The following is a 20,583-nucleotide window of genomic DNA, read 5'->3' as shown; positions in this document are numbered from 1 at the left end:
GGAACTATGAAAGAGTTACATTTTCCCCCTGCTACCATGAGTTGTAGTGGATAACTTTTGTCACCCTCTTACATTTGCTATATATATTGTATGAGGGCAGGGGCCACACTGCCACATCTCTTGCTCTTGATATGCTGCTCGTATATAATAAGTGTCCAACGAATCCTTGCTGAATGAATGAATGAACACTCGTGAAGAGTACTGCACAGACATTTCTTAGACAACCATTAAGGAAAAGAGAATGTAAAATAACCAGCTATTTATGTCTAAGGGCACTGAGTCTCTTAGTTTACCTGGCAGTGTACTGAAGAATAAAAGCATTAAAATTGGGTCTGATTTCTACCTGTGGTTCTGCCACTGAATATCTGTGTGGCTTGGAGTAAATCTTAGATTTTGCCTCAGATATCAATGTATGAATGTAACATTTAATCTCAGCTTCTTCAATAATTTCTATAGCTGTTAGTTCCCTTATGGGTTCAGTAAGCATTTTCCAACCCTCTATTTATCTGTTTATTTAGATTAATAACTGTTAAAATAAATATCGACGTTTCAGAAGGAAGATGTTTTCGAATAAAGGTAGTTATATTGCCAGCCACTATTAAATAAGAAACAAAAGCTTTTGCTCTGGTTTGGTTATATTAATTATGGAAAACCGGCAATAACTCAGATTCTTTTTCTTCTGAAGTGACCTTACCTGCGTTATCAGTAATGCTGCCTAATGATGTCCACTCACTATTTACCTTCGTGTCTTGACCCACACATCCAGGTGGGATTTAATGACCCAGTGCTGGGCTCAAGAACCTGAGCAAAGACCTGCTTTCCACAAAATTCAAGACCAGCTTCAGTTATTCAGAAATTTTTCCTTGAATAGTATCTCTCAATGCAGAGAAGAAGCAAATCTCAGTGGAGTCATAAATGAAGGCTTTGAAGGTAAGTTTGATTCTTCTTCAGAATTTTTGGGTTTTCTCTCCAGTGTGAACTGAACAAGGTTAAAATAGGAGGTACATGGAAGACATCTTATGGTGCTTAAGAAGAATAATATACTGGCACCATCCTCATAATTATTTATTGTACTCCTTTTCAAAAATAATTTTGATTTGTTCATTAAATTAAAAAAAAGAATAATGATATGGCCCCCAGATTTGTAATCTAAGATAGTAAGGAGGAGAATTAACATGTTAGACTATATTTTCATGAAGCCTGTTCTCTCTGCCCTCCACCCCTCCTGCCAGTTTGGACCTCAGTGGCAGAGTTGAGTTAATTATAGTTGATGGTACGTTATCATCATTGGTCTATGTAAGGATTGCCTTTCATTTTGTTTGTTTAGTCCCTTTATTTCCATATTCCTCTCCTGTTCTGTTTTTTCCCTTCACCTGCCAGGCAGCCTTTCTGATGTCTTTGATGTATTTCTTTTAATTTGTATGTGTATTGTATGCATGGATACTATTGTGTTATGTAATGCTTCTTTTCTTTCTTTTTTCATTAAGTACTGTGTTTTTAAGAGCCATCCATGTTACTATGTATATGTCTAATCTAGTGCTTCTAACTGCTATTGAGTTTGCTATGATTATTGTAGTGGGTCACCTTGCTAAGGTCTAGTGTGATTCCACTTCAGTATTTTGGTATTAAAACATAGCAGTCACTTAATTCATTTCTAAAATCAGATTTACAAAGTATTTGCCTAGTTGGCTGCAGAAAAATAAATTTTAAAATGACCCTTTCCAGCTGCTTGTAAACTTCATCCCATTATTAAAAGTTGCATTTTTCAAATGCAAACATTCTTGCTTAGAAATAAACCTGGCAAGATGGACCATGACTCGGAATCCCTCAGAAATTAAGCCGCTCTGTCTCTGCACTGATTGATTACACAATGGCTGATGGCTGCCCTGGAGTCCTCTCTCTACAGTGAGACCTTCACCTTGAGTGATACACTTGACTAATAATAGCAGGGAAAAATAAGAAGCCCAAGGACGAATATCTGCTTGTCTTGTTTGCTGTGTTTCTGAGTACACATTTTGAGTAACTTTGGATTCATGACATGAACGGAGATAAGACTGATCATGAGACTGCTTTAATATAAACAGCTAAGTGACAGATTGGAAAGGGTTGTGCCTGCTTTGAGCATGCATCCTGGTCCTCATCAGAATAAGCCTTGTTAATAATCTCACAGTGGCTCTACCTGCCTTCTCATTAAGGAACCGATTCTAGGTGTGCCAGTGGTTGAGCCCTTAGGAGTTATAATTGCAAGGCAACCTCATCTTTTTGGAGGGTTCTAGACATACATTTGACTGTGTGAAGATCACCCAAGTTATGAAAAAACATACCTATAAACCATTCTACATACTATAAAGTCCTTCTCACTTTCTAAACAGTTGCTTAATGTATTTCTTTGAGTGAATTTTTGATAAAATTTAAAAAATTATTTCAACAGATACCTGTTGACTTTTATGCAAGGCATAGTACAGTGGTAAGCACCTGAATTTAATGTGTTCCTTTGGGATGCTTTAAAGAAAAATAAGAGGCAAGAATATTTCTTCCCTTTGAGAAACTAGAGTCAGTTTCTTTAATGTTGTATGTAATGTTTCATAGTGAGCTCTTCTTCTACTGGTGATTTTGAGAGTTGTCCTTGTCATAGGACTGTGTCTCTATCCACAGGAAAAGTGAGTGTCACCAGTTCACTATTGAACAATACTGTTTTGCTCAAGCCATCTGAAGCCCCTGCTTGGCTTGGTTCTTATCGGTTGTAACTTCACGTATGCAAACTTTAGAGGAACCGCAATCTGGGGTGGTTTGCCAATATGTAAAATGAAATCTTTTGTTCCTGAAGTAGATGAATGGCAGTAAGTGGGTTGAGTTGACTGCATAGATGTCTGAAAGGCAAGCAGAACAGGGTTTTGCTTACTGGTCACTAAAAGCAAGATTTTCTTACTAAATCTCTGCTCTTATCTCTAGAAGGCAACAGTTAACTACTAAGTCTCTGATTCAGATTTTTTTGTGTATAACATTTTTGTGGCCTTCATAAAATGAAACACACTTATCATCTTTTTAAAGGTTTAAAAAAGAATTTTTATGTTATTTTATAGTCAATCAAAAAAGTGACTCCTGATCCTTTCTGATTTTTCTTCTAACTTTTCTAGTAATTAATCTCTGTAATGGTTCTCGCTATGTTGTTTTTGTAACTTTATTTAAAGATCTTTATTAGAAAAGTAATTTATGTTTATTGTTTAAAAAACATATAAGCAGTGTAAAAAGTTAGTCTCTCACTGCCTCCCTATCTCTCACTGCCTCCCTATCATTACTCCCCAGTGCTAAGCCATCATTTTGATTTGATTATATACTTCCAGATATTTTATATGCATATACAACCAATTACAGATATGTTCACTTGTGTATGTTTGTATACATGCAAAGTGGCTGGAAATCTAGAGGAATGAGTGAGATGTAGATTCTCTGGTCAGTTCACCATTTTTCTTTCTTTCTTTTTTTTCTTCTAACAAATGAGCTTACACTTGAAGATTTGGTGAGCAGATGATTTTAAACTATATCTTCTGCCAGAAGCCAGGAGGTATTCTATGTTGCCACTGAGAGGGAATTCATGTTCTGTGGGAGTCCCGCGGACGGAAGGATGTTAAACCTACACTGTGTGGCAGAGGGAGAATCAATAAAAGCCACTGAGAGGTTAATCCTAAACTAAGTTCTGCAGGGAGGTGAGAAAAAGGTATCTAGAGATAAAAGAAGCAGTATGTAGAAAGGCAGGGAATAATAGAGAATAGAGTGTTCATACAACTGCAGATCATTTATTACACGAGGGTGGCAAATGGCAAGTGTTGAAACTGGAGGAATAATGGTCACATTAATCACATAAGAAATGAAAATGAACGAAAGCTGAAACAATGAATGGTGACAGCTATAGAAAGAAGGATAGGGAAGCCAGACTTACCACAGGGGTAGATGCTATAGGATTTGGCACCTAACTGGGTGAAGAAGAGAGAGGAGACAACGGTGAATCCCAGTGATCTGAGAAACTGTGGGAAGCAGTGCTCTTCCCAAAGATGGGGGGTGGGGCATAGGAGGAGGAGCAGCTGCATGCATGTTTGGTTTGAGCCAAGTGGGGGAGAAGTGAAGAAGCCCTGTATTCAGTTGGAAAGAGAAGTGGTTGAAGTCAAAGGTGTAGATGAGGTCATTCAATTAAAGTGTATAGCATTAAAAGAGACGTGAACAGTGGATGGGACCCAGAAAACAGCCAGTATATGAGGGACTGACAAAGAAAGATGGTGGGCCCGAGAGGAGAAGTCAGAAAGAAAAGAGGAAGGTTGCCGTGGAAATCCAAAGGAGAGAGGCTCACATAGTCGAGAGTGGTCAAATGCTGCAGAGATGAAAAGTTCTGTAGGGTTGTGAGGAATTTACAGTTGACTTGTGTTATATTTTAAAATTCAGCTCTTCACTTCCAGAAGCCTTTCCTTCCAATGTGTACAGACATGTTACAAAAATTACAGAGGCTGCCAGAATGGGTGTTAGAGGGCCTGAGGGCTTAGCTTTACCTTAGGGTCTACCAGAAGTCTTCATGAACCCTTGAGAAAATCTTTTTACCATGTAGCATTACCTAGTTCATCTATGAGGCTGAGGTAAGTACCAAACAATGCTCACAGTACATATAGAGAACAAAACCCTTTTTGGGAATGGCTTTTAATTGCAATATTAGCTACTTTTATTCTAGCAGTTCTTAATATATCACTTGTGCTATGTGGGTTAACTCATTAAATCCTCACAATAGCCCTATGAAGTGGGCATTATAATATTACCATTTTCCAGATGCAAAGACTGAGGTGAGTGACTTGCCCATGGTCATCCTGCTGCATGGGGCTGGAGTAGGACTCTATCCTAGAGCCTTTGCTCTCATCCTTCACAGAGACGTGGCTGTGGTTAGGAAACTGCTCCCACACTCTCCCCACTTTGTTATCTTTAGTGCGCTGATTTATTTAGGTGCCAGCTTGTTGACAGACTGAATTAAAATTCTAAATAACATCTTTAAAAAATGGAGAAGCAGACATAACGAGGCAGAATAAGGACGCAGGAAGAGGGTAACAGGGAATATAATCAAACTCTGATAATTTAGATGGAAACAGGTCATTCTGTGCCATGACAGATACATACTTTTGGTACAAGAGAAATTCACATTCTGAAATGAATGTAAATCCTGATGATAAGGAATGGAAAGAGATATGGAGATCACCAAAAATTCTGATAATTGCGATGTGACAGAACAAAAGTGGCAGAGAAGAGAGAAGAAATAGAACGAAAAGCAGAATTTGCATATTTGCAAGGGATAGAAATCATGGAACAGTCTCTTCAAGGCAAGCCTAAACTTAATTACCTTTTAAGTGAAAGAGAATGTGTTTAATAATAGTTTGCTGCTTTGCAGACTGGTGGGCATATTTAACGAAACTGTAAGAAGTCTTCTTTGTTACTGTCAGAGATATATAAGAAGACAGCAAAGCCACTGGGAGGACTTTTTGGGGGAAAAAAAAGGGGCATTAGGATTACAGGGAGCAAGAATACCATGCCTACGCTATGGTCCTACTGACCTAATGGGGTGGAGAGGGGATAGAGAGAGATTAGTAACATATCTGGACATCTAGTAAAAATATCCCAGTGACTTCATCCAAACATTTGTGTAAACATCACCTCATCAGTCCCAGAGAGTTCTACAGGAAACAAATCTAAATGCTCCTCTGCTGTTCTAAACATAGCCAGTCAGCCGGCATATGTCTAGTCTGTAAATACCCTGTCTTACTTGGAAGTCTTTATTTTAATATTTCCCTCTTAAACCAAGGGTTGCCAAGTGCATGCCGATCTCTGCTTTAAGGACCTGCAGGTTTTCTGTTCAATAGTTTTTACACCAAAATAAACAACCCGCCCCATCTCTCGTAAATTCTTTATGCAATAAGGAGATGTACTAATTGCTGAAAGCTTGCCAGGGTCAAGTTACTAAATATTGCCCTAAGTACTATGAACCAATGAAATAGTTAGCTAATGATTTTTCTTTGACATATTGCACCAGAATTTGTAAGAAGAATTTATTTGCCTTATGTAATAGATTTTTTCCCCCAAATAACTCAATATAGGCAAAAAATTAAATCACATTTCAGTGGAAAGTTTCCCAATATGCTACTTAATGGACTAAACATATGGCAGTGAAGCAGTTGATAACATAAGTAGCTACACCTATGTTGTAGGCGTACGTTTTTGTTGAAATTCTAAACTCCTTTAGCCTAATTTCTTTAAACACTTCAGGAATATCATCCCAATTTCCTCAATAATCTGGGCCACGGGGCAATTTAAAGTTAAATATCCTATTTCTTCCTCTCATTTTTTGATATTTTCTATTGGTATTATCATGCATAGCAAGTTATTCTTATGAGTTTTTCAATGGCTATCAGTACATATTGACAATAATCCAATCGGTTGGATCCTTCCATAGATATTCGGCACTTAGGCACTAACCAAACCCGACATCTGATAAACGTATTTCTATGGGGGACATATTTTACAACACTATCTGACTATTTGTGTGGTTTGAAATATACTAGAATGATGTTTGAACAATGAAGAGGAACATGGAATGATGCCAAAGAGCCTGTGAGCCTGCAGCTCAGACTTCTTATTCTTCAACAGTGGGGGAGAGGCTGAAAATGAAATAAACACCTAATAAGACAGAGCAAGGACAGTGATTCGTATGCTTTTATAATAAAATAATCTTTGTAGTTCAGGTGTGGGACTTGATAGATAGATCCACTAAATTCCATCAGGAAAACATAGGTGCAATGGTGCGTCCCTTAGTCCTTTGAAATTACTTAAAATTTCCCAATATTTCAATTTAAATACATTCCAAATAAATCCAGCCTAGGTGTGCGTCAGGGCCAAGTGCAGAAGCTTGGCAGCCCAGCAGGCCTTGCCCACACCTTGCTCACACGAGCTGGTGGTGGAAGTATGACGAGGAGAAAGGGAAGAACCTTCATCTACCAACTGAAATGTTTCTGATTTGTAAAACGTGGGGCTGCATGAAAGGAGAGAAGTATTTCTGAGTGTAAATTTTTCATCCAGGCAGTAACACCCAGAGATTGGAAAGCATTGATAAAAAAAACAAATAATTCCCACAATATATATTTTCATATCTAGCTTGTTGATTCCCTAAAATTTTGTGGAATGTTTCAGAAACTCTATTAGGTTTCAACAAGAACTCTTATACTTTTCTGAGTAAGAAGGTCAGGCTTTAAGTAGAGAGAGACAAAATAATCTGAGCACAATTGTGAAGAAGGTCAAGTTACCCTCTGGCTGCTGCCACTCCCACCTCATACACATGCGTGTCTAGAGCCGGTGCCTCTCAAGGACTCCTGTGGGACACGCTGCCCACCACCTCCTCGTCACACAGCACCTGGCTCCACCTCCCCCCCCGCCCAGGGAGGTGAACATGAAGACACAGCCTAGAGCCAGACAGTTTGGGTTCAAGTTCTAGTTGTGGGACCTTGGGCAAATTATTAAACTCCTCTGTCCTCAGTTTCTTCATCTGCTAAATGGAGATAGTGCCAGTTCTTACTTAGCAGGAGAAGAATGAGTTAATACATGCACATAGCTTAGAACAGTGCCTGGTACGTCGTAAGTACTCTATAAGGATTACGAACAGCAACAAATTATTATTACAATATTTCATGTCCGTGCTTATCACCACCTGACACAGATTTAATTGTCCTCTAGTTTATTGTCTGTCTCCCCCTGTTAGACTGTAAACCCCAAACAGCAACAAATGTGTTTTGTTCATTGCTGTATCATCAATACCTAGGACACAGCCTGGTATGCAGTAGGCATGAAATAAATATTAGCTTAATAAATGGTTAAATTACTTGATCTAAAGAAATACATCTTTAAAGGTAGCTATTTTAGCTGACGTGGCAAGATGAAAGGGTAAGCACTTTACACAAAAAGGGCCATCCTAGGGCCACTTAATTCCTGTCACAGAGACCATGACCTGTTTCACCTGTTACAGCAGAGTTAATCGCCTCTGTGCTCTCACCACTTCATGTATTCCTTTCTTATATATGCACACATCACCTACTATAGTACTATTTCTGCTCTCCTACTAGACTGCAGTAGCATCAAGGACAGCGGAACATGTCTTGGACATTTGTGTTCCCTTAGTGGTGGTCATAAATGTTTGCTGAACCAATGGGTAAGGTTGGTGTTGTTCTAATTCTCATACAGCCTGGATATTACAAATAAAGGAAACAAAATAGATGCTAGAATAACTTTTATATTTTTTTCACAGATGAAGATGGTCACATGATTTGTTTGAATTCAGATAATATGTCAATTGCTTTAATGGAAACCAAGAACCAAGAAGGGTTAAACTATATGGTACTTGCTACAGAATGCAGACAAGGGGAAGCAAATTCTGAGGGTCCTCTAGGCTCGAAGGAATCTGAATCTTGTGGTCTGAGGAAAGAAGAGAAGGAACCACATGCAGACAAAGATATCTGCCAAGAAAAACAAGTGGCTTACTGCCCTTCTGGCAAGCCTGAAGGCCTGAACTATGCCTGTCTCACTCACAGTGGATATGGAGATGGGTCTGATTAATAGCTCTGTTTGGGAAATGCAGAGTTGAGATAAACACTCCTCCCATTAAACAGTCACTGAAAGAAAACCTAGGAGGATGATAGATGTTGTGGTGTGGTGGTCTATGACTTGAATTAACACTGGATCTGGGTGCCGAGAGCCATTTGGTTTCAGTTGTGACAGTCCCCATACCAACTGTCTAACCTTCAGCAGAATTCTGAGGTGACCCTTTGAGCATTTGGAAGCTTAGAAAGACTCACGAGTCTGGAAATGAAACTAATTCCTCACCCTGAGGTTCCTTAGGCCACTGCCCACCCTTCGGTCTGGGCTGTAAGAGAAACATCTTAGATGGTTGGAGACAAAAGCCGTACGTTTAGAGACCTGAAGGAGGAGGATGACAAGTGTGTGCAGGGAGCCAAGTGAACTACAGATTATCTCAAAAGGGACAAAGGAAATGACTAAATAACTCTACACATACAGAAGGAACCAGCATCTATGACACGAGAAGTCATTTGGAAAACTTACTACAATAAAATATTGTCCTTAATGACTACTCTAAAATATGTTGTATTTTGGAGACTTGGAGCAGGAACTTCAATCATATGGACATTAGGACCACAAAGATCTCTATGTCCTAAAGTTTAGCATTCCATGGTCTTTGGGTGGTATAAAAATCACTCTGTATGCTTTTATAGAAATTAGCCAATATAAAGATTGTTTTTGTTTGTCATATCTATTTTATACATAACAGACTGAGGATTACATCTACTATCAAATTTTTCTTAAAATTAAATATAAATGATTATATAATGTTAATTCAAACTGTGTGATTTTTAGCAACCATACAAAATAATAACCACCTAAATGAGAACTATTTAAAAATTGCTTCAGAGAAACTCTCTGATTTAAAGCCAGTCATTTTTTTGCAGTTACACATTTAAATCTGACAGCCTCAAATGCTCCAACAGCAACAATAATGAAAGTATTGTGTGTTATTTAGTTGCCGTATATAGGATGTTCACGAGATATAAAGAACACTTTGATCATAACCTTCGCTAACAACTGCTATGGAAGAGGAACCCGTATCCGTATCTGTTTTCACCTTGGATCATTTAGTTCATGTTTAAATTTGCCTATTGTCTGAGAACCTGCACAGATGATAGGCTGTATGGTGAGGAACACAGAGAGGTCAATGTGTTAATTCTGTGGTGAACAGCTCTCAAGTAAAGGTCCAGGACTTTGGCCACTCTGCCACATCTGTTATGCCACTGAACAAGGCAGAATATTTTCCCTCTGATCTTCTGACTCTCTAATGGGCATTGATCATTCTTTTTGTTAGCTCGGAATATGACACCCCTTCCCACGTTGGGGAATTCCTCTACCTTTATATTCCGAGCGGGAGCTATGTTCCGTTTGCTTTCCTAAGATCTCTTGCAGTAAGAAGGCAGGCAAGTGACCCTACCCCCCAGCATGCAGACACACCCACCACAGGCATTCTAACTGAAAGCGAAGGAAGCAAAGAGACAGGGACCACAGTGGGCTGTCCCTGGTGACGGTGGCAACTGCAGTTGGTCTGCATCCCGGGCGTGCAGTGTCCAGGGCCAGGAGAGTCGGCAGAGCAAGTCTGGAGGCTGGTGCCTCTGGCATCCAGGGTAGCCAGACTGGCTGGGTTCTGCTGTCTGCTTCTAACTGGGGCTCCCTGTTCCATAGCCTCTGAGTTGGGTTCTCAAGCCCTCGCAGGGATTCTGTGACTTATATCCACATCCTTTTAATAAATGTTTTTCTCTTAAAGCAGCCAGAATTAGTTTCTGTTTCTTGGAACCATGACTTTTGCTTTGCCAGTGCCATGGACCTTTATTATGGAATACACAAAGGGATTAGAAGTGTACAGAAGAATTGGCTTTTCAGTACAATACATTTGCATTACAATGTGGACAATAGAGAAATTTATAGAATATCTGAGGGGAACAGCCTGTAAAATATCATGTTTCAGCTAGGATATAAATGCAAATTACTAGTCTTTTTTTATAATTCATAATGAATAATATTGGTAGAAATAGTTAATGCAACATAAAATAGACAGTGGCTGAAAATCTCATAGGTAAATTTATTATAGATCAAAATAATTGACAAAAATACAAACGGATAGTAATATTGAAAACTATGTAAGTTAATTCGGGAAAAATTAGATTTTGTAGTCAAGAGGGAAAAATTGTGAATGGCTAAAATTGGCACTTGTTAAAATGTGTTCTTCACTAAAAATTAACAGAAGAATAAAATCTTATTGATAAGTTTTTTACCTGCAAAATACGACCTGGGAAGGTGAGACTTGAGAGAAATAAAGGCTCCCAAAGGCAGAAATTATAATTGGTATAAACAAAACGAAACAATACAAAAACGATCAATAAATCTAACCTTCATTTTAAATTGTTCAAAGAAAAGAAAAAATCTGTAAGAAAAATATTTAAATTAGAAATGAAAAATATTTTTTATGATTTAACGTTGCCCGTTGAATAAAGATTTACCTGCATACAATTAATCTGTTGCTATAACTCTGTTGAAAATGCTTTCTTCAAAATGTCCTGGAGAAAAGAGCCCGTCCCTGGTCTCAGATACCCTCTATGTTGCTTCCCCATCCTGGTTTCCCCTGGCCTAGTGGAATGTTCTCACCTGTTCTCTCCTTATCTAACTTCCAGTCATCCTTTAGGATCAGCTCACATTCCAACTTTTGGGAAAGGCTTGTCCCTAACTCCCTCCCCCTCCCTCCTCAGAATTGCTGTTGCCCTTCTTGTCTTTATATCTCACCTGCTGACACCACATGTATTTCCATCCTATTTCAATGTATTTTAGCTACTGGAATAAATTGCAAGCTTTCTGAAGACAGGGTGATGTCTTTTAACCCTTTGAATCTTTTTTTTAAAGCTCTTAATTGGAATGTAATTGATTTTCACTCCTGTAGCAGCTTTTGAGGTACGCCAAAGGGAATCAGCTGTATTTAGACACATATCCCCATATCCCCTCCCTCCCGCGACTCCCTCCCACCCTCCCTGTCCCGGCCCTTTAAGGCATCACCCATCATGGAGTTGATCTCCCTTTGTTACAGAGCAACTTCCCACTAGCTATCTATTTTACAGTTGGTGGTGTATATATGTCTATGCTACTCCCTCACTTCGTCTCAGTTTCCCCTTCACCCTCTCCCCACCAACCCCATGTCCTCAAGTCCATTCTCTGCACCCGTATCTTTATTCTTGCCTTGTAACCCTTTGAATCTTTAATCTAAAGTAAGTATTCATATTTAATGGATGAATTGGCTTTCTCATCACCCTTTTCCAACACATTTCACAAGTCTTCACTTTTAGCTCATAGAAGGGGTGCCAGAAGATTGGCCTATTGCTAAGAGGGACTCAAGAGGATTCTTTTGATCCTGAGTTATCTTTCAGACCTAGATGTATTATAGAAGTTGGTGGACTGCTTTGAGGTTCAGACCAAACTTAGGTGAGGCCTGAAATTCTGAAAGCCCTTGAAATGATGGTAGAGGATGTTAAAGGAGGCAAAAAATTATTTTATCCTCAGAATGGCCTTATGGATGTGGAAGAAATGTCATAAATGTTACATTGTCCTTGACTTCTCTTTGACCTTCTCTCTTTGGTAAAGAGGAGCCAATCCAATTTTGCCTTTTGCAGTTGGTCAAGGCTATGCAGTGCCCAAACCAGAAGACCTATCCCAGTTCTTCTAGGCTTCTTCACCACCAGAAGAATTAAGGTACCAAAATGTAGAGCCCAACTCCATTGTATATATTTTAGAATATTTCCTTCCAGGTTTTTTTTCTTCCCCAATGTGAGCTTATATTCATGGCTGGAGCAGTTGTATTTTTCTCTCTCTCTCTTTTTTAAACTAACCTTATTGCATATGCTTCCCCCTTACCATTAAAAATTCTTTGTGAATGTTTCTAATGATGGCATACAATCCCTTAGGAGGGATATACTGCAGTTTAGTGTTCCCATGTAGATTCATTCACTCATTCATAAATATTTACTGAATGCTCCCTACACAGGAAGTATTGTTATAGGTGCTAGGGATACAGCAATAAACAAAGCTAAGTCTCTGCCTTGATGGAGGCTACATTCTAGCATTATATCAATAGATGGGGTAGAAGACATAGTAAATAAAAAACAAAACTATATATGACAATGCATTAAAAGTATCATACACAATGATCAAGTGGGATTTATTCCAGGGTGCAAAGATGGTTCAAACATCCATAAATGTGTCGGCGTGGTACACTGCACTGACAAAATGATCATCACACGATCATCTCAGTAGATGCAGTAAAAAAGCATTTGATAAAATTCAGCATCCATTTATGATAAAAACTCTCAACAAAGTGGGTATGGAGGGAAGGTACCTCAACATAATAAAGACTGTACATGACAAGCACACAGCTAACATCATACTCAACAGTGAAAAGCTGAAAGCTTTTCCTCTAAGATCAGGAACAAGACAAGGATGTCCACTCCCACCACTTTTATTCAATATAGAATCAGAAGTCCTAGAGTAATTAGGCAAGAAAAGGAAATAAAAAGCATCCAAATTGAGAAGAAGTAAAACTGTCACTTTGTGCAAATAACATGCTATTATATCAGAAAACTCTAAAGACTCCATCAAAAAGACTATTAGAACTAATAAATTCAGTAAAGTTGCGGGATACAAAATCAATACACAAAAGTCTTTTGCCTTACTTTACATTAATAATGAACTATCAGAAAGAGAAATTAAGAAAGCAATCCCATTTACAACTGCAACAAAAGAATAAAATACCTCGGAATAAATCTAACCAAGGAGATGAAAACTATATTTTTGAAAGCTGTAAGACATTAATGAAAAAAAATCAAAGACATAAAGACCCTGAATAGCCAAAGCAATCTTGAGAAAGGAGAATGAAGCTGGAGACATCATGTTTCCTGATTTCAAACTATATTACAAAGCTATAGAATTAAAATAGCAGTGGTATTGATATAAAACAGACACACAGATTAATGGAAGAGAATAGAGAACCCAGAAATAAACCCACACATGTATGATCAATTAATTTATGACAAAATATGGAGGAAAGAATGTACAATGGGGAAAGGATAGTCCCTTCAATAAATGGTGCTGGGAAAATCAGACAGCCGCATGCAAAAGAATGAAATGGGATTGCTGTCTTATACATAACTCCCTTAAGTTAACAAAAGTTAACTTAAAATGGATTAAAGGCTTGAATATAAGACCTGAAAACTTAAAACTTCTATAAGAAAACATAGGTGGTAAGCTCCCTGATATACATCTTGGCAATGATGTTTTTAATCTGACACCAAAAACAAAAGAAACAAAAGCAAAAATAAACAAGTGGAACTACATGAAACTAAAATGCTTTTGCACAGCAAAAACAAAACAAAACAAAACAACAAAAGTAAAAGGCAACCTACTGGATGTGAGAAAATGATTTGACTTTGGTTTTTAAAAGGATCATTCCAAAGCCCGTGTGAAGAAGGGACTGAGAATAGGGTGGGACAGAGAGGTAGAAATAGGAAAATCAATTAGAAAGTTATGATAATTAACCATGAGATGATGATGGCTTGGCAGGGAAGGTGAGGAAACAGCAGTGGAAGTGATAAAGGTGGTTGATTCTGTGTTTCTTTTGAAGGTTTTGCTGATGGATTAGATATGGAGTACAAGGGAAGAAAAGATTTGGATTTTTAACCTGAGCAGTGGGAAGAATGGAAGTTACCACTTATCAGATGGGAAAGACTGAAGGAGAGATGATTTATTTTGAGAGGTGAGGTGGCAATTAGAGGTTCAGTTTAGGACATGTTAATTTTGCGATGATTTTTAGAGATCTAAGGGGAGAGGCTAAATATGCAGTGGGAGAGGGGATTAAGGGGAGGGTTCAGGCTGGAGAGTTGTCAGTATATAGATGAGGATGAGACTAGCCATGAGACTGGTCCAGCTCAACCAGGGGTGTGTATAAATAAGAAAGATGGTCCAAGGACTGAGGCCAAAGACATCCCATGTTTAGACATTAGGGAGCTGAGGAGACACTAGCAAAGATGACGGAGAAGGAGGGGTCAGAAAAATAGCATGAAAATCAAAAGTGTGTGGAATCCTGGAAGCCAAATGAATGAAGTGTTTGAAGAAGGATGGAATTATGACCTGTGTCAAATATTACTGACAGGACAGGTAACCATTTGTCTTAATTTGCCTGGGATACTCCCAGTTTATGCCTTTGTTCTGGATTATTACCAGTGTCCCTTTCACACTTATAGGTGATCTTGTTTATACCATAAATTATATGGTCCCCTGGGGTGGACATGGAGGTGTGCTGTTTAGATCATCTTTCAAGAGAACCTGCCTTGGGGAGCCTGGCTAATTGACACTCCCAACTGCTCTACCCTCAGATCTACTGTGACATTCAAGCCAGGTCATGCTTCCCTTGGGCCATTTCCAGCCACTGACTAAACACAGGGGAATACCAGGAATGGGCCATTCCTGCCTGATCGGGACATTATTTGGCCACTAACAGGCCATTTTGACTCGGGGACTGACTCCCTGTCAGTCTGGCGGAGACTTTCCCAGAAATGCACCATCATCTCAGGCTCTCCCTACCCAATCCTTTCTTCTCTCTCTTCATAACAAGTGCCAGGCCTGCACTACAATCTGAAGGATTTTTTCACCTACTCTTTCTCTTTCCCCCTTGATCCCTCCCAGGCATTTCTCCCAACAAATCAGTTGCACATCGATTCCTCTTGGCATCTGTTTCTTTGAAGCCCTTAGCTAATACAGATAGTACCAGGGATGACTCAAGAAAACAGGTAGCAAGATGGGGTTTGGGGTCTGGCACTTGGTGTTGACCCAAGTGGCTAAGAGGACCTCATCATGAGTGATGTGTGGGGCACAGACAGTCCCAGGTACAATATGGTAGCCCAGATGCTAAGGATTTCACCAGTGGGGAACTAGGAAAATGTCCCATAGAGGGGAACACCTTTGCCAACGCGATGATTCAGGCCTTTGAAAGATAAAGAGGCGATAATGTCTATAAGAACAGTGGAACTGGCTGGCTGTTCCTAAGTTGTACTGATACCCTGCAGAAGAATCATGGGAAGTTAAGGGTATGTAACAAATAAAGGCTAAGTATGAGAGCTAGAGGGTGTCTCTGATAGGTTAAAAAGAGGTGCTTATAAATTGTAGAGTAAGAGAAGACACAACGGAGGGGCGGCCCCTCATGTGATAGTGTTACAGAGCTCCAGAGAGGTTGAACTGCTCGGTCAAAGTAGGTCTGTTGAGAAAACCTGTGACCCTGAAACCCTGGACGGGTCAACTGGATGGATGCCCCCAAGGAATCTGGCTCAGCAGACCCCTCTCATCCCTCACGGCTTGCCAAGAGGGCTCACACCTCTAAAGCACTTTCTCTGTACAGGAGATACTCCTGTGGCCTCTCCCCAGCAAGGTGACAGGTGCCCCCTCAGAAGCTGCATGCACCTCCTCTGGAGACTGCCAGGTTGATAACCAGGGTCAAATCCCAGCCTAACCTGACTGGGCATAAGCTGGGTCTGATGAAGAAGGAGAGAGGTGACATCTCAGTGGAACTCCAAGAATTAGCTAAGGTCCAATGGCAGGAGCCAGGGGAGTAATGCTGAGATTACACTTGTAGGGGACATGAGCAAGGGGGTGGGAAGGTAAGAATGGATAAGCAGGGATTCATTCACTCAGCGAGATTTCCTGGAACATGCAATGTTAACATCTTGGAAAAGACCCAAGGAGGTGAGGCAAGCTTTAGGCTAGGGTAGCCTTGGAAGCCTGGAGAAAACAAAGGCCCATGCTGAGATGCCCTGTCAGATGAGAGAAGAAGGAATAAAAAGACTGAGGGAAGTGGGAATGCTGGCATGGACATATTGTGTGAGGCCGGAAGACCCACTAAAAGACATGGTCAGCAGGAATATGCTGATAAGAGAGGTGCCTCACTAAGCATCACTAAGCAGCTCAGTGACTGTCTCCTCTGCAGATCAGAGCTGATGGTAGAAGAGGCCATCCCACGTCTGGGCTTGTTAAGATCTATGGACATGACACAGCCCTGAAATAACAGATGCCAGATGGCTGCACTTGACCACTGGAAGCCAGGGACCCCCATCACCATGATGATGGAGAGACAGCTAAAGAAGCTTGAGCATAGGGAGTTATAGAGATGGTTAATAAAGCATGTGGTCTCCAGGGCAAAACAAAAGGCCAGCAATGCTTAACATTTACAATCAGAGAAAGGCAAAAATGGACGCATTAGGAGGCTGATGTGGTCCCTCCAATAAAAAACACGAGTTTCAGATCTGTAACCCATTGCCTGAAGAAGTGGACTGGTCCTAGGACAGATCCTGTAACACCATCACGTATGTACTTTGAGGATTCCATCACAGGGCACTGCGCCCATTTACTCCAGTACTGTGCGCTGGGAATCCCCAGACGTTTCAGACTATGAGATACAGGATCTGAGTTGACATTGGTATCTAGAGACCTGAAGCATCACCATAGCCCCTCTGTTAGGATGGAGTTTATGGAGCCAGGTATTAAACTCAGTCCTGGCTAAAGGCTGACCTACAGTGTGTCCGCCAGGTCCATGACCTCACTAGTGGTGATTTCGCCACACTTTAAATGTGTAATAGGGATTGACATAGTTGGTGGTTGGATCACTGAATCCTTGGCCTGTGGAGTCAAATATATCCTGGTGTGGAAGGCCAAGCGCAAACCTCTGGAACTGCTGCCCTCCTCTCTTCCCTCCTCTAGCCAAGACAGTAAGTCAAAAGTAAAGCAGGATCCTGAGGAATCACAACGATTAGTGCCAGCATTTCCGTTCGAAAGGTCACAGGGTCCATGGTTTCTGTTGTATCTCCTTTTAATTCACCAGAGCTCCTGCAAAAACCACATGATCCTGGAGAATGGCTGTAGTGTAGCATGAGTTAAATCAAATAGTAGCCCCAATTGCAGCTGCTATGCCAGGTGTGGTATCTTTGCTAGAACATATTAATAAGGCCTCAAGAGCATGGTATGTGTCTTGACATCTGCTTATCAGAGGATCTTCACTGAGGTACCACCTTATTGATGAGACAAGTAAATGGTTACTGAGAGCTGATCTTCAGGTTTGTATGAAGCTAACTGATGACCTTGATAAGTGTGTGTGTGTAGTGGAAGCTAAGCTACAGTGGGTACAAGAGAAATGGAAAAGTAAGCAGAGAGAGCAAGAAGATGACATCTAAGGCTTGTTGCCATTTAAAGGGAGCAGAGAAATGAGTTAGAACTGAGAGGAGATGGGGTCGAAGAAGGTTGCTTTTTTATAAAGGCAGGAAATATTGGAGCCTGTTTGATATTAATGGGAATGATCCAGTAGAGAGGGAGAAATGATGATGCAGGAAAAGAGAGGACAATTGTTGAAGGGATGTCCTTGAGCAGAAGACAGAGACTGAGGATCAGGATACAAATGCAAGAAAAGGATATTTGACACCAACAGCCTCCTAAAAATGACAGAACCTCTCCCCACTCCTTTTAATAAGAGGATTTTCTTTATTGAAGCTGGCTTCCAGACTGTTTTTTTCTTTTTTTTTTAATTGTACATTAAACCTCAGATCAACCTGTAGTTTAAAATTGGTTTGCACATAATAAAATAAAAAAATTAATGCAATAATTTGTGCTTTTTTTTCACAATAGTTGGTGGTACCTGCCACCTGTACTTCATATAAAGTTGAGGGGGTAAAGAATGTTATAAGTCAAGAGAGAATGGGATGATTTTTAGGGTTACTGAAACCTTTTAAATCCTGAACGTGTGTCACAAGACCTTAAATAATAAATGGCAAATGAATGGCACAGACATTAGGTGGTAAGAGTTCCAATATGGGTGGGACCACTCGCTGCGTCTGGTGGGGGGACAAGGCTTCGTGGAAGAGGCAGAACTTAAGTGAGACTTTGAAGAATAGATAGCATTTGGATGAGAGGGTAGTTAGGGTGAAGGGTTTCTAACAGAATAAGAGGAGGGAATGTACCAGAAACCTTCTGTGGAATATGAGAAAAACACTGCGCTGACCCAGAGGAGCAGTCACCTAGAACTGTGATAAGTACTCTGGTCACTTCTAGATGATGCACCCTTGAGCTGAAATCGTCTAATGGTGAGCTTGATGTCCTCCTGGGAACTATGACAAGGTAGCTCTAACTTCACTCTGAGCATCCACATGGACATACAGGACGAGAAAGCACAAGAACTAGATCAGGAAATGAGCAGACAACATGCAAAGCATCTTCCGTAATGCCACTTTGAGAACTCTTCTGTTTATAGGAAGTAAGGAGAAGGAGAATAAAGCATGTGTAATTGAGTTCAAATTTGAAATTCCCCTAATAAAGGAAGTGACAAAAATTAAATCTGCACTCTTTTAGCAGTAAAAACGTAGTCAGAAGCTTTTATGATCTGAAAGAATACACATTATTAAGTGGTATCATTTTGCTTTGTTTTAACTTAATGCCTTGCCCTTGTTATTGTTCTGAGACACAGGGAGGTTCAGTGGTACCTATACTTCCTACCTCTGTGTCTTAAGACCCAAAGCCTATACTAACCTGCAGCCTGGTACATTGTATGGCAGTGAAACATTGTTTATTTTTCTTTTTCAGTTTCAATACATTTTATTTTTTATTTTAAAAAAATCTTTTAAATTTTTATTGGAGGATAGTTGATTTAAAATAGTTTCAATACATTTTATATTGCAAACAAAAGAGGGAGCTGGCAGTATCTCACTGGCGGATTTTAAAATTTTTCAGTCCTTTAACATCAAATAACTGGATGTCCCAAACGTCAGTGCAAGATGATGGTGCCTGTAGTATCATTTTTTAAATGTATTAACTAGTTCAAAACAGTTAATTATAAAATGGTGAATAAAATTTGCCTTCTCACCCATCCCAACCGAATACAACTGCATCATGGTTTTCCCTCAGGATACAAGTCTGACACCTCCCCAGACTCTTATCTCACTCCTTTCAAAAAGTACAGGCAAAGAATGTGTTTTTAGCAGAAGGCTTTGAACAAGGAAGAACAAATATCATAAGCCCTGTTCTTTGTGTTTCTTACCAAATCTGTCTGTCAATGCCCTTTGTCAGTTTCAGAGTGTGGAGGAGAAACTGCCTGAGGTAAAAACAGGATTTCACACTCCACTAAGCAAGGTGGAAGAATGCTAATAATACAGAACCTTTAGATATATCGTGATAACCTTCCAGATCTGTCAAGAAATTCCATACAGAAGCAGGCAGAAGGAAACAAAAGTAATATGACGCTAGAGGAAAAAGCATCCCATTGTTTTCTGAGATGGATTACGCATTGGGTAAAATGTGCTAGAAGAAGAAAAAAGAAAAAGAACTAGGATTGTACCTAGTAAAAATAAACAGCAATGACAAAAACTTTTGTTTCATTTTTGTTTGCTTTCCATCCCATTTCTTGATAATACCATTACTGGCACAGGGCCGATAATGTAGTTGCCAAAAATAAGGGCAAAGCTGTAGTAATGAGAATTAGCAGGAAAAGAAATAAGCTCTGACAGTCCCATCAATTATAATCCATGTTTTGGGCAGTTGTGTGTTTAGAATTTTAAGATACTTGATTTGCTCTTCCTGAGTGAAAACTATTTTTACCTGAAGAAGCTTCCAAATTACGAGGTAAATAGAGTATCTTACTAGTTGTGAATACATATGTAGACTAAAGTATGTACACCTTAAATAAATGTTGATAAAAATTTCGAAGTGGTAACTAGATATTAGAGTTGTGCAAATATTGATTAGGAATCAAAATTTTTTAATTCTTTAGTTTTCCAAATTTTAGTCTACCTTTAATTTAAATTTCTTATACGTAATGAAAATTGTATATTTATTAATTTGTGCAGTTTTGATAGGAAATGGAAATAATAATGATAGAGG

The 20,583-nt window shown here is 39.5% G+C and overlaps 1 protein-coding gene and 1 long non-coding RNA gene across 3 annotated transcripts in view; one reads left to right on the top strand and one right to left on the bottom strand.

Annotated features, from left to right (window-relative positions):
• ROS1 (ROS proto-oncogene 1, receptor tyrosine kinase) overlaps nt 1–8,631 on the top strand; it is a 115,269-nt gene extending 106,638 nt beyond the window's left edge. For both annotated transcript variants that reach the window (XM_057739096.1, XM_057739095.1), the window contains exons 43-44: nt 767–930; nt 8,324–8,631. In XM_057739096.1, the coding sequence (XP_057595079.1) occupies nt 767–930; nt 8,324–8,631 (472 nt within the window). The remainder of the gene's footprint in view (nt 1–766; nt 931–8,323) is intronic.
• The window catches only part of LOC130855431 (uncharacterized), a 67,684-nt gene that overhangs the window by 45,306 nt on the left and 1,795 nt on the right, over nt 1–20,583 (bottom strand). The window lies entirely within an intron of this gene.

The sequence above is a fragment of the Hippopotamus amphibius genome, chromosome 6, assembly GCF_030028045.1.
Source record: "Hippopotamus amphibius kiboko isolate mHipAmp2 chromosome 6, mHipAmp2.hap2, whole genome shotgun sequence".
NCBI lineage: Eukaryota > Metazoa > Chordata > Mammalia > Artiodactyla > Hippopotamidae > Hippopotamus > Hippopotamus amphibius.
This window is presented reverse-complemented; position numbering and strand designations above follow the sequence as displayed.